The sequence below is a fragment of the Myotis lucifugus genome, unplaced genomic scaffold, assembly GCF_000147115.1.
Source record: "Myotis lucifugus unplaced genomic scaffold, Myoluc2.0 scaffold_511, whole genome shotgun sequence".
Classification (NCBI taxonomy): domain Eukaryota; kingdom Metazoa; phylum Chordata; class Mammalia; order Chiroptera; family Vespertilionidae; genus Myotis; species Myotis lucifugus.
Genome location: NW_005871559.1, coordinates 322,358 through 336,651, shown reverse-complemented (window position 1 = coordinate 336,651; position 14,294 = coordinate 322,358). Strand labels below are relative to the sequence as shown.

At 45.5% G+C, this 14,294-nt stretch overlaps 1 protein-coding gene across 1 annotated transcript in view; it reads right to left on the bottom strand.

Annotated features, from left to right (window-relative positions):
* CLIP1 (CAP-Gly domain containing linker protein 1) overlaps window positions 1-14,294 on the bottom strand; it is a 62,047-nt gene that overhangs the window by 5,076 nt on the left and 42,677 nt on the right. Inside the window, 4 exon segments of the mRNA XM_023745061.1 lie at window positions 431-480; window positions 1,035-1,185; window positions 1,261-1,378; window positions 7,759-7,811. Coding sequence (XP_023600829.1) covers window positions 431-480; window positions 1,035-1,185; window positions 1,261-1,378; window positions 7,759-7,811 — 372 coding nt within the window.

The window sequence follows — 14,294 nt, the reverse complement described above, 5'->3', positions numbered from 1 at the left end:
CACTGAGGCTGGCTTCCTTGGGCCTGCTGGGAGAGGGGGTATTGCTTAGGGGCTAGGGCTCAGCTTTTTGGGGCAAGGTAAGGCGAAAAAAAAAAAAAGAAAAAGAAGAAAGAAAGGAAGTACAGATCAGTTTATTAATATGCCACCATGTACGTTAAAAGGGAAAGGAAAAAGACTGTATTAGTCTTGGCTTATATTTACATTTTTTTAAATCCCTGAAAAGACTTTTTTAAAAAGACACCAATTGGGTGGTTACCTGATTGGAGAGCTGGGAACTGACCAGAGAGAAAGGTTTGGAGGGAGATGTGTTGCTGAACATATTTTTAATATTGCTTAATGTTTAGATCATATGAATGCACTACCTGTTCACAAGATTAAATGCTTTTTTAAAATAGCAGGTAAACAAACTAAAGGAAGGAAGGAGCAGTACCTGACTCTCCTGGGCTCTTTCGTCCTCTTCCGCCTGAGTATCAGTATTACCTTATATAAAAAAATAAAAATAAATGGAGGGGGATGTTTAAAAAACCACAATCTTTTTTCCTTGTAATTGCACTGAAAATCATTCTCTGTGGAATTCCCAGATGCGCCTCTCAGTACACACTCAGGAGTTCCTGTCCCGTTGCCGGACCCCTGAGGGACCTGCGCCGGCCTCACTCCTCCAGCGTTCTCTCTTGGGCTGGCTCACTGCTGGGCAAGAATGGCCATCACATCCACCTGAATTTAGAGGAGCGAGGGACCATCTCTGCTCTCCCTCACTGTGTACCTTCAGAACCCACGGCTGTACGGGGATGGCAGCCAGCATCTACCAGCTTATGCTTCTACCCACACTCAAGACCAGGGGGAAAGCCCAACAGTGGGGACACCAGGCACGCTCCTTCGCATGGGGCCTGGGTGATGCCGAGCCCTTGTCTGACTAAAGGGTGGGAGAGCCGAGGAGGAAAGGGCCACATCGGGGAGCAGCGCATCTGGCCCAGAAACGGCTCCTTTGCAGGGAGCAGTGGGGTGGGGGAGAGGCGCCCCGGTCATCATTTTACCTGAGGAGCTGCTGAGCTGCCTCTTGTTTTCCTTGAGTTGAAGCTCCAAGTTCTTTACCTTGAGCTCGAGCTTCACCTTGTCAGACTCAAGAGACTGGACAACTGAATGCAAGGACTTGGCAGAGGCGTTTTCTCCCCTGAGCACCGTGACCTGCAACACAGCGCGCGGCTTAAGTGTGGGAACAGAACGGGGCAGCGTGAACATTCGCCCTGGAAGGTACTCTACCTCGTTCCTCAGCTTCTCCAGCTCGGCATCCTTCTCCGTGAGTAAGGCACTAGTGATGCTGATCGACTTCTGCAAGGAGGCTTTTTCCTCATCTGCGTCTTTTATCAACTGGGATTCTCTAAAAGACCAAAGAGTTAAAAATTCCAGAAATCAGCCGAGAGAGTGATCAGTGTACGACTGTCCTAGAACACACACACAATTAACCCGAGTTAATGTAAAGAAAAAGTGCATCCCAGGGGGCTTGTAGAGGGAGAAGGCTATTATGCTTCCAAATTTTACTTACTGTGAGGGGAGGAAAAGTTCACTATGCACAGACATGCTTGAATCTGCCTATCATTGTATCCATTTGAGTTTAAAGAAACAGTAACTTTGGAAGACTTACGATTATAAAAACAAAAACAAAAAAATAAGACTGTTGCACCCCCAAAGAATTCTTCTAAATATCGAACCCCAGCTGAATTCGACTATTTCTTGAGTAAACTACTACCAAGCAATACCAACAATTAAAATACACACATGCAAAGCGATTATACAAGGTCATGCAGAGCAGTTTTATGCTGGAATTATCGGTTGGTTCTCACTAATTTCAGTAACTTGTAGCAAGTTCCAGGAATGAGTTTTTGAGATCTAATGGGCCAAACAGTAGCAAATAGTGCCACTACTATTCGGGCTGCAGGAGTCTTCCTCTTCCTCCGTGGAACCTGAAGAGGACATTAAATTGCTCGTAGAAATGACAGGTAATTACATAAAGGCCAGAGCAGACATGTTAAAGTGGAGCTCTGGGGATAGAATGCACGCGTGGCAACATCGGGAGGAAGAAGGGCCAGCACTGGGTTTCTGTCCTCAGCCTGACTCGGCTGTGGTCATCAGCGGAGGGGGGACCAGGCCTGGGAAGTAAGGGAAACACCTGTCGTGGAGGGTGTGGGAAAAGAAAGGGAACGATGAAGGGAAGACCAGGAGGGAGGGGGCAAGACACAATAGACACAACCCGGAAGGGCCGGCTACTATGTGTGTGTGTGTGTGCACATTTAGATTTTTGTTGAGAAATTACATGCATTCGAGAGTGCCACGGTCACAGTCACCAGGGAGGAGGTCAGACTGAGCACGGTCACAGACTGGGAGAAACTAACTCCTTGGTGACAACTGGATGCGGTGTGATGTGTAGGCTGGACCCTGGAGGAGAAAAAGGACATTCGTGGAAAGGCTGGGGGATCTGAGTAAGGTCAGGGGTCTAGCTGAGAGTGTGTGCATGTCACTTTCTAGGTTTTGGTCAATGTACCAGGGGATGGACCATGTCCACGTGAAGGGACCGGGGGGTGGGGGGGCACGTGGGAGTACTCGGAACGACCCTGGCAACTCTTCTGTGAAACTCTAGTTTTAAAAATTAAAAATTTTTTTAAATTATACGCAGTGTGAAATGAGGAAAAAGACCTGGAATCACAATAATAGTTTGGAAAAAGACAAAACTGGAGAGAATTTTTCCTAGCTAGCCCTCAGGCCGGTGGACACGTCACTCATGGAGCTAATCCTCAGTGAGAACTCATAACTTAGGCAACAAGCCAAGTTACTCCCGGTTCCGCTGGGAAGTAACTGGGTGAGTGTGGAGCGTGCCGTGGTTCGGTCTGTTTCAGAGCCAACGGGAAGGACTGAAAGCTGAGGCCCAGGTTAGAAATGGAAGAATGTACATGTCTGGTTAGTGAGACCCAAGATATCCGGCACACGAATTACAGAATTCTCATGATTTATGGTAGATTCTACACAAAGATAAAATATTAAGTGTATTGATCTCATTGTGTGGCTGACACTCATACCCCGGAATGATAAGTAGTAAGAAAAGAATTTGAGACTTACAAACATTCCTGGAATTCAATATCCGAGCACTATCTGTACACTGAAATGGGGTGAGCAGCGGTGACGCTGAATTACTGAGTGGCACCTTGCTAGGAAATAGGATCTTGCTCGGATTAAAACAAAACAACGATTTTAACGGGAGGAACGTACGAACCCTCCTTCCCCCTGGAAAGTAAGTATCTGACGAGATCCAAAGATTCAATAGAGCTCAGACTCCTTAAGCCTCTAGCAAACTGACTTGGTGGTTTACTCTATAGTAACACCTGTTTCCAGAGCTTCACTTGTGTTGGGGCCCACCAGCCGGCGGGAGGAGGAAGGCACGGTATCTTGATCTGCTCATCCTCACATACACACAGCCTCTGAGCAAGGCCGCTTTAGAAGGAGAGGGCAAGCAGAACGCTCGCTCCTTGTACAGTTATCAAAAGATGCATGGTTGAGGAAGGGACCGAACTTGTGACAAATGGCAGGACAAACAGCTGTTAGCAGCTCATCTTTGGGGCAGATCCTCACTGCTGGCTTCCTTCACTATTTCTAAGCCCCAACCCCACTGTGCAGACCGAGAGAGGCTGAGTTAAACCATTTAGCCAGCATCACTGACCTCTGCATCACAAATCACACCGGCAGGCGGGCCCGTGTTCCCTGAAGCCATGCTGACTGGGATGACTTGGTGTTACTCAAACGTCAAATAGGGAAGATAAGCAGAATACGAAGGAAGGGCCGGAGTGGCCCGAAATCTTTCCTCCAAGGGAACATACTAGCCAGATTCTTTCCTTACTACTTGCACAAGAAATAAATTCTAGCAGTAAAGCAAATACCTTAACGTGTAACTGGGCAAGCTTTAAAAATGCAAGATAACAAGAACCAAATATTAGAAACATGAAGAGAAATGCAAATCAGTCAGGAAAAGTTTGCACTGCAATTCTTTGCTTTAAAAAAAAAAAGATAATGTGTGTGTGAGTGTGTGTGCATATACTGCTGAGAATATTTTACAAAACAAAAGCAAGACACAGAGGGACAAAGGCAGCCAAAAATATATATACGACCATTTGGTTTACTAAAAATATATGAAATTTATTTATTATAATGTGGATAGACTTTCTTTAGTCTTACCATGAAAGACACACAGATATAGCAAAGGAAGCAAGAGTAGGAAGGGAAGAGAGAGGGGTGAAGTGAGCATTGTACGCAGCGACAGCTCGGAGACAGTCAGACAGCCACCCACCCACAGTGAGCAGCAAGGGACTCTGCAGGATTTGTCGAGGGAACCGTCTACCGGTTTCCAGCCCTGACGGCAATCTGTCATTTACACGAACAGAATTAATTCTGCCTCCAACAAGTCCATGTCTAAGATTTTGGCTCTCAAGTCCCTTCTTTGACATCAAAAAGCCTGGAGGGAGGGAGGGAGGGAGGGAAGCCAAACAAGTTCTCCCATCTGCTTGCAGACCTCAGGGGTCAGTTACGGCAAGTCAAGTCCGGCTCTGCCATATCTCTCAGACATCTTGGAATCTGTTTTGAAGGAGGTCTGCCTAACGTGGAAACCAGTTTTCCAAGGAAATAATTACATTTTTAAAAGATATTTATATATATTTTTATTGATTTCAGAGAGGAAGGGGAGAGGGAGAAACATCAATGATGAGAATCATTGATCAGCTAGCTGCCTCCTACACACCGCCCCCTCCCCCCCACTGGGGATGAAGTCCACAACCTGGGCATGTTCCCTGACTGAGAATTGAACCACCACCTCCTGGTTTATAGGTTGACGCTCAACCACTGAGCCACGCTGGCTGGGCAATGATTACATTCTTAAGAGGAAAATCTTGACTACATATTGCTTGCAATTCAATGTTTAGATACCAAAAAACTTTGGCAATACAGAAGGATGTTACTACTTTCTTTTTTAAAAATTTATCTTTATTATTGACAGTATTACAGATGTCCCCTTTTTGTTACTAATTTCTTCACGAAAAGCAGCTTCATCCTACAGTCAGGAGTAAGCACTGCACTTCAATACAATGACTTCAGTGTAATGAAGGCAAGTCTATGCTTGCTTATGTCTATTCAATGGTCACTTCCAAATTAAACTGTCGACTAAGATCTCTATTTTTGTTTCAACAACTACAACTCAAATAACTTTATGATTTAAGTACTTTCCAGACTTTTGAAGTAAGAGCAGATCAAATTCTTTTTAGTACTCTATGCTAAATTTACTTGACTATGATACACATAGACCTATATACAAATCCTTTATCAAACTGACTTTAGAAGGTGTTTAGGGGTTCAAATTATTAGCTCAAATATATTCTTGCTTTCAGATTTCTGAAACAGACATAACTTTCCATGAGGGTTAATAAACAATTTAACAAAAAAAAAAAGAGAGAGAGAGAGAGGAAAAAAAGGTGTAGCCTGGCCGGTATGGCTCAGTGGTTGAGCCTCTACCTATGAACCAGAGGTCACAGTTCAATTTCTGGTCAGGGCACATGCCTGGGTTGTGGGCTAGATCCCCAGTAGGGGGCGTGCAGGAAGCAGCCGATCAATGATTCTTTCTCATCATTGATGTTTTCTCTCTCCCCCTTTCTCTTCCTCACTGAAATCAATAAAAAAATATATTTTAAAAAAATAGTTGTAAATATGAAAACATAGCTTTAAATTTTTTTTCACTCCCAGAAAAATTATCATTTTTATCTGCATTTACTAATAACAAGAGTGATTTTTAAGAGACTTTCTCTTAAACATATCCAGCACCGAAAACAGGAGCAGAGATGGTGAAATAGGAAGATAGGGATGTTCCACCTTTTGAAGCCATGAAAAAAGTCAACGCCCAATCACATTTTTTTAAAAATATTTTTTTTTATTGATTTCAGAGAGGAAGGGAGAGAGAGAGATAGAAACATCAATGATGAGAGAGAATCATTGATTGGCTGCCTCCTGCACGCCCCCTACTGGGGACCAAGCCCGCAACCCAGGCATGTGCCCTTGACCAGAATTGAACCCAGGACCCTTCAGTCCACAGGCCGACACTCTATCCACTGAGCCAAACCAGCTAGGGCCCCAATCACATTTTGAAAGACATGTGGTAAGGACGGACAAAGCACAGCATCTTTCTTTTAAAAATGAATAATAGTAAGTGTACAGTGAGACAAGAACCAGCATAAAAATCTGAGGATCTGTGTCTTACACCTGCATCTGAGCTTTTGGCCAAGGTGCCTGACTCTTCAGGCTGGCACTTCATCCTTTTTTTTTTTTTTTTTTTTTAGTTTATCTTTGCTGTTGAGGTTTCATCATTTTTAAATGCACGCCTCACCATATACTTCAGTGGGTTGTTCTGAGATTACAGAATTGAGAATTACCAACTGCTACGTCAATGCAAGGGGACATGCCAGGGCTTACATCAGCCCGTTTTTATTTGTCCGCTGGCCAGGATGTCACAGGAAGAGCCCTATGAACTTTTTCACCTGACCTGGATAACTGCGGACATGAGCTGCTGCTGCTGCTTCTTTTTTAAAAATTATCTTGATGGTTGAGAGTATTACAGATCTCCCCCACGAAGTTCTTTTTAAAGAAACAAAGCCGTATGGATGTAAAAATAAACACCTGAGGCCCACATGGGCGGGGCTGTGCCTGCACGCAGAAGCTGGGCTAAGGCAGGTCAGCCTGGTCACCACGCTCACGCATGGTCACCTGGAGGACACCAGGCGGGGCCAGGGGCGTGGCGGTGACGAAACACGTGCATTCTGGTGTGAAACTTTAACCAAGAATGAATCTAATTAGAGAGGGAAAGGACGAATGGCACCCCTGGACCAAGGCCCAACATCCTTTAGGATGTAGCTTATGGAACTCAGATATCTTATGGGCGAAGTGCAGCCCTCAATCCCTCAGCAGGTTTGCCGAGCGGGCAGGAGGGGCGCTGCAGTGTAAATAGCACCCATGGGCAGCTGCCTGGGCAGGGGAGCCCCTCGGCCCTGACAAGTAAGAGAATACTTTGCAAGAACATGGAGAATTCTTGTTTTTCTACTTTATTTCACTTTTTTTTTAATTTCTCTAGACACAAACTGCACATTTTAAAAGAGCAGACAGGCTGTCAGGATGCATAAAAGCACTAAGCTTCTAAATGACTATTTCTGTGGGCCTGTGTATCCTTACTCAAAAGGACTGGAAGGCTTTGACTTGAATACTGTGTGATTATCATGAATAAAATGACAAAGCTCTTTTTTCTGAAAATAAATGGAAACATTTATAATTATGTTACCCGTTATTATTGAAAAATTAAAATTTTTACATCATGGAAATCAGTGTTTATAGGCCGATCAATTACTCCCTGTAAAGTGATAGCATTTTCTAGTTACTGAAACTAGGAGGGAGCAGCAGTATCATACGAGACAATCTGCTTTTAGAAAACTTCCAAACAAATGCAACTGAACGTGACTTCAACTGCAGCGGTTCTTTGTTTTAGGAATGAAGACTGAGACTTTGGCAAATGAGTTTTCATCATTTGTCAATGGTGAGTACTGAGCTATCAGGATGCAATTTTCTGAATGAGAAGGTTGCACACTTTCTATAAGTCACCGCACACATCACCTCCTAACATTTTCCTTATTAAACTCGCACACTCACACACATGCCAATGATAAACAGAAAAAGAAGACCTACCTCTTTTTCATTTCTAACAACTGATTGTTGAGCACAGATCTCTCCTCTTCCACCTGGAAAAAAGCACATACATGGAAGTTCAGTTCCTAACGAGCCGGCAGGGAGGCCTAGTTCTCATGCCCCGGGTTCCATTCCCAGGCCCCAGGCAGTGAGAGCAGCTGGCACCATATCACAGGATGTACAGCTATTTGTTGATAAACCATGTATGACCTGACTGACTCCCTTTCCTCACGGACTCGAGAATTAAAACTATTAATCAACAGCTGGTTTTGCTCAGTGGTTAGAGTGTCGGCCGCCCACAGACCAAGGGTTCGAGAGTTCAATTCCTGGTCAAGGGCACATACCTGGGTTGCAGGATCCCTGACCGGGTTGGAGTGCATGCGACAGTCAACCGATGGAGTGTCTCTCTCTCATCAATGTTTCTCTCTCTTTCCCCCTCCCTCCTTCCCTTCCACTCACTCAAAGAAAATTGATGGAAAAAAATATCCTCGAGTGAGGATTTACAAAACAAAACAAAGTATTAAACAACATCTGAACAGTAAAGGGGCATAAACCTTAGACCAGTGATGGCGAACCTATGACACACGTGTCAGAGGTGACACGCGAACTCATCTTTTTGGTTGATTTTTCTTTGTTAAATGGCATTTAAATATATAAAATAAATATCAAAAATATAAGTCTTTGTTTTACTATGGTTGCAAATATCAAAAAATTTCTATATGTGACACGGCACCAGAGTTAAGTTAGGGTTTTTCAAAATGCTGACACGCCAAGCTCATCACTGCCTCAGACATTCAATAAATGTTAACGGATGAGTGAAAATGTCATGAACATTCTGGTTCCTTTCCTGAAACAACAGAGGCTGAATGTCACCGACTCAGGGAGAGCAGGAACAGGTCGTCTACTCTCTGTGGGCCTGTTTTATGCTTGCTCTATCACAAGCCTTCGTTTCTCGCCTATAAAATACAAAGGTTTCTAAAGAGTCAAGTCATAAATGCCGAAACCGGTTTGGCTCAGTGGATAGAGCGTCGGCCTGCGGACTGAAGGGTCCCAGGTTCGATTCCGGTCAAGGGCATGTACCTGGGTTGCGGGCACATCCCCAGTAGGAGATGTGCAGGAGGCGGCTGATCGATGTTTCTCTCTCATCGATGTTTCTAACTCTCTATCTCTCTCCCTTCCTCTCTGTAAAAAATCAATAAAATATATTTAAGGAAAAAAAAAAAAGAAAAGAAAAAAAAAGAGTCAAGTCATAAAACAGAAAGAAAGAGGGAACCCTCTGGTGTAAAGAAGAGTGAAGATCCCAGCCAGTATGGGTCAGTGGTTGAGCGTCAACCTATGAACCAGGAGGTCAGGGTTCCATTCCTGGTCAGGGCACAGGCCCGAGTTTCAGGCTCGATCCCCAGTAGGGGGTGTGCAAGAGGCAGCCAGTCAATGATGTTTCTAGCTCTCTCTCCTTCTCCCTTCCTCTCTGAAATCAATAAAAATTAATTTAAAAGTTATATTTTAAAAAAGGAGAGACAGAGATTCTGTGGTCCAGCTTCACTCAGCCCCACTTGCCCAGAAATCCCTGAGCCCACATGAAAATTGTGATGGTTGATGATCACCATTTCTCCAAAATAAAACATGGCAAACTAAAAATAGCATTCCCTTCCCAAGCATTCATGTTTGGTAATTCAGGTTTGTTTAAGAGGCAGGCAATCACTAATGCATCAACTTATTTATTTAGTTTTAAATTCTTATTTATTAATTTGAAAGAGAGAGAGAGAGACAGAGAGAGACAGAGAGGGGAAGAGAGAGACAGAAACATCGATCTTACTGATGCATTCACTGGTTGATTCTTGTATGTGCCCTGACTAGGGTTTGAACCTGCAACCTCGGTATATTGGGATGACATTCTAACCAACTGAGCTGCCTGGCCAGAGCCCATTCCTGACTCAATTTAGACGATAACCCCGTGTAATGTTTTTTATATGCACCACATGCTATAACCAAGAAGAACTGTGGATGAAATACTGGTATTGAGTCTCTAATCCTATCCAGTTGTCACAGGCAAACTGTAACCTCATTCTGCAAATAACCAGGGGAAATCAGCACAGTTCCCATAGTGACAGCCGAGTGCATCTGCAATCCTTACAAAGGAAAAGAGGTATGAGGGTTGGGAATGATAAATCAGACATTTCAGAAGTGACTGCCTAAGATGACTATTGGAACAGAACTCACAGTAAGATGGTTATTTTTAGTATTTCCCATGAAAAGAAAGAATGCTCTGCATGCTCTCCATTCCTCCTGAGACCACGTGGCCCCCCTTAATCCACACCCTGAACATTTACAGAGAGGAAGGGAGAGAGATCCACCGTCCACACATAGCAAGTGCCCCCTTCCCCCCCCGTTAAAGATTGGGCTTTTGCCTGGCCAGTGTGGCTCAGTGCTTGAGTGTCGACCTATGAACCAGGAGGTCACAGTTCAATTCCCGGTCATGGCACATGCCCGGTTGCACACTCTATCCCCAGTAGGGATGTGCAGGAAGCAGCTGATTAATGATTCTCTCTCATCATTGATGTTTCTATCTCTCTTCCTCCCCCTTCCTCCTGAAATCAATAAAAAGAAATTTTTTTTTAAAAGATCAGGCTTTTGGCAGCACAACTATCTGCAACAAAGCTTTGGACTGGATGTGTGAGGAAGTCCAAGGGCATCTCAATGTCTCTACACCCCCTGAAAGACAGGACAGGACGTGAAGCCCTGGCTAAACACAACACACTCATTTCATCCCACTCCTGCCTGGTCCCACGACTCCTGCTGTCCCACGGCCCGTGTGGGGAGAGAAGAGTAGAAACAACCACAACATGGAGCTCTGAGTGCTCCACGTAAGACAACAAGCGGCAACTGTGACAGGAACACAAAGAAGGAGCCGAGAGCTCTGAGCTGAGAGGCGACGAACTTTAGGGTGGGCTTCTGACAATGAGGAGAGGTTCACCACATGGGGAGGGAGAAGGAATGTCACGGCAGAGCTGTGAATAGAGATGACCAGGTACAGCAGGAGATGCAGCGAAAAGAGTGGAAGGAGCAGAAGTTACAAGGGGAGCATTGAGAATGCAGGTGGCGGTGCCAGGTGCTCAGAGAGGGATTGAAGGCAAGATCGGTGGCGCCACTTGGTAAGCGATGACTCAGGCACGAGTCACCTCGGTGCAAAGAGCAGCATGCAGGGGGCTGGGAGGAAGAGGGGAGGTAGAAGACAGAGGCAGAAAACAGAACACTCTTTTTTAAAGTTTGAAAAGAAGGAAGAATTGGGGTTGTAAGTGTGAAACCGCACAGCAAGATTTAGAACTGCTTTCAAGGAAACGAGATTTCTCAGCCCACGGGGGATCTGAATGGAAAACTAGTGGTAGCAACTACAGGCAGCACGCAGACATCAGGAGGGAGAGGTGACAAGATGAATGGAGAAAGGAGACATAAAACACCTGAAGCAAAGGGACAGACAAAATGTGGTCCGTCCACCCAATAAAATACTATTCGGCCACGAAAAGGAACAAAGCACTGACACCTTCCACATCCTGCATGAACCTTGAGAGCACGATGCTGAGAAGCCAGACACAGACAGACACATGCTGTATGATGCCATTTATGGGAAATATCAAGAATAAGCAGCGCCGGCCGATTTTGCTCAGTGGTTAGGGCGTCGGCCCTCAGCCCGAAGGGCCCCAGGTTCAATTTCTGGTCAAGGGCACATGCCTTGGTTGCAGGTTCCCCAGGCCCAGTCAGGGTGTGAGTGGGAGGCAACCAATCGATGTCTCTCTCTCACATTGATGTTTCTCTCTCTCTCCCCTCCTCTCCCCCTTCCACTTGATCTAGAAATCAATGGAAAAAATATCCTTGGGTGAGGATTAAAAATCATCATCAAATCCATAGAGACAAAATTCACCAAGTGGGGAGGGAGAAGAGATTAGTGTTGCCAGGGGCTGGAAGAGGAATGGGGAGTGACTGCTTAAACGGGGCAGGGTCTCCGTTTGAGGTGATGAAGCTGTTCTGGACCAGCACAACACTGTGAATGGACTACATGCCACTGAACTGTACACTATAAAATGGTACAGCAGTGAATTTATGTCCTTCGCAAGTGACCTCACTTTTGAGCCTCCGCTTCGACTACAAAGTAACCCACTGTCTCAGAGCTGTGCTGTGACGATTCTGTGAAATGTGCATAGTAGTCCGCTCACGTGCTGTGCAGTGAGTTTTGGGGCCGCTAAGTAAGGGAGCCAGGATAATTCAGATCCTACCCCGTGTCAATCTAGTCTTCGCTGTATTAATTTTTAGAATGAAACACTAAATATTTTTATTAGAACTACATTGAAAAGTCTTTTTTTTTTAATAGTGTTTCTGCCAAACACTGGCTCTGTATTATATTTCTGAACATAGTAGATCAATAGTTTGGAAACGTAAGAGAGTAAAAATTTGTAATTTCACGTAAGTAAAAGTGCTCTAGGTTCCCAGAGGTCATACAATCAGAGGAATAAGCCAGTGAATGCACCAGCCTTCTTTAGACTAAGGTTTCTTTGAAGGTATTTTAAATGGGTGCTTCTCGCCACTCTTCTGAAATATGTACACACATACACACACACACACACACACACACATACGTCTCTATGTAAAACTGCAGAACTATAAGAAGGGAAGAGTATCCCTTCTTGGTGTATCCCTCCTTCTTGGTGATCAATGTCGTTAACAACCTCGAGCATCGAAGCCTATGATGCTTTACTCACACCCCTGGTCTCTCCTGAGCAAAACCTAGAAAACAGCAAAGGGCATAGCAGCCTCAGTCCTTACAGGGAAGTCATTTTCTTAGCTGCTCCTTTGCAGGTGCTGTTTCCTAACACCCTTCAACGTCACTGACTTTCAAATGTTTAGTCACAAAACCTTTTCGAAAGGAAGGTAGGTCAGACCCCAACATGCAGAAGAGGAAGAGCTGGGGGAGAGGAGCCCCGAAAGCCTCCCGAGGCACTGCGACGGCCCCTACGGAGTCCCCTCTGGATCTGGGTGACAGAAACAGAAATGTAATCAACGGCCCGCGAAGGTCAGGGCATGAGACGAGAGGATGACCTCTGGGTGCTCCTCCCACTTACGGAACCCGCTCTCCATGCTCCCCCCGAGACAAGTTCAACAGAACAAGATGAAGGAGATGGGAACAGACGCGGCACTGAGCTGAGGGCCTTCCCTGGCCAATCTGCACAGACTCACCGACCTCAGAGCTACCCTGAGCTTCAGACGCCGGGGCTGCACCAGGGAAGAAAACCTCTCCTGGGTTCCTACTTCTCATGAACGCCAGCTTCTCGTGCACCGATCGAAGGCGAGCACACCACCCTCTGTAAGGCAGCCCGCTCCGATTCTGTCCTGGCCCAAATCAGAAGACGACAAATGGTTCCTGACACCATTAGCTGAAGGAGGCTGAGCAAGTTACCATCTTCTCTGTGTTCCTGTTTCCCCTCTTACGAATGGGTTCATGACAGTGCCACTCCTAGCATCACTGTGCAGATGAGTGAGATGACAGCTGTCACTTATTTGTGCCTGTCACATGGGAGGACTCAACAGAGAGAGACCATTGCCAACAGCACCGTGGTCCTCCCAGAAGCTGGAGAGATGAGGCATCCCTTTTGCGGAAATCTATAATGGAGACTTTAAAAGTCTGAGTTCAACTCTCCAAAGACTTTTTTTTTTAATATTTTTTTATTGATTTCAGAGAGGGAGGGAGGGAGGGAGGGAGGGAGGGAGGGACGGAGGGAGAGGGAGAGAGGGAGAGAGAGAGAGAGAGAGAGAGAGAGAGAGAGAGAGAGAGAGAGAGAGAAACATCAATGATGAGAGAGAATCATTGATTGGCTGCCTCCTGCATGCCCCCTACTGGGGATCAAGCCCACAACCTGGGCATGTGCCCTTGACTGGAATCGAACCCGGGACCCTTCAGTCTGCAGGCTGATGCTCTATCCACTGAGCCAAACCAGCCAGAGCTCTCCAAAGACTTTAAAAGTCTGAGCTCAACATCGCCATAGACTGCACCATATGTCCGCAGATACGCTACACACTTACCCCAAACTACTCCACCCCGTGAGAATGAATGTTTGCAAAGCATGCTGGGAAAATTTTTCCCCTTGACGGGCAGAGCCAGAGTTACTACACAGTGATGTTCCCTCCGCGATGCCTCTTTGGGCTTCGGCTCTGACATGAGGTGTGACTAACAACCGAGCACTTGGATCTGGCTGCTAAAGAATAAAGAGCAGAAAATGGCATTCTTTAAAGTCAGGTTGGTTTCAGTGGCTAAAAAACTTGCCAGAAACCTGTGGGATTTAAATACAGGAGCAAACGGGCTGTGGCCAGTGTTCATTCTGGGTGTAACGCACCTCCTGCACACCAATGCACAGGAGTGCACACATACACGTGGTTCCAGTAGGAATGTCTGTTCAATGTCTTAAAATTTAAAGTGAAGCGGAGTTCTATTTAGAAACAGCTGCCAAGCCTCACACCAAAACCGTATTCTTGGAATCTGTTCTCTT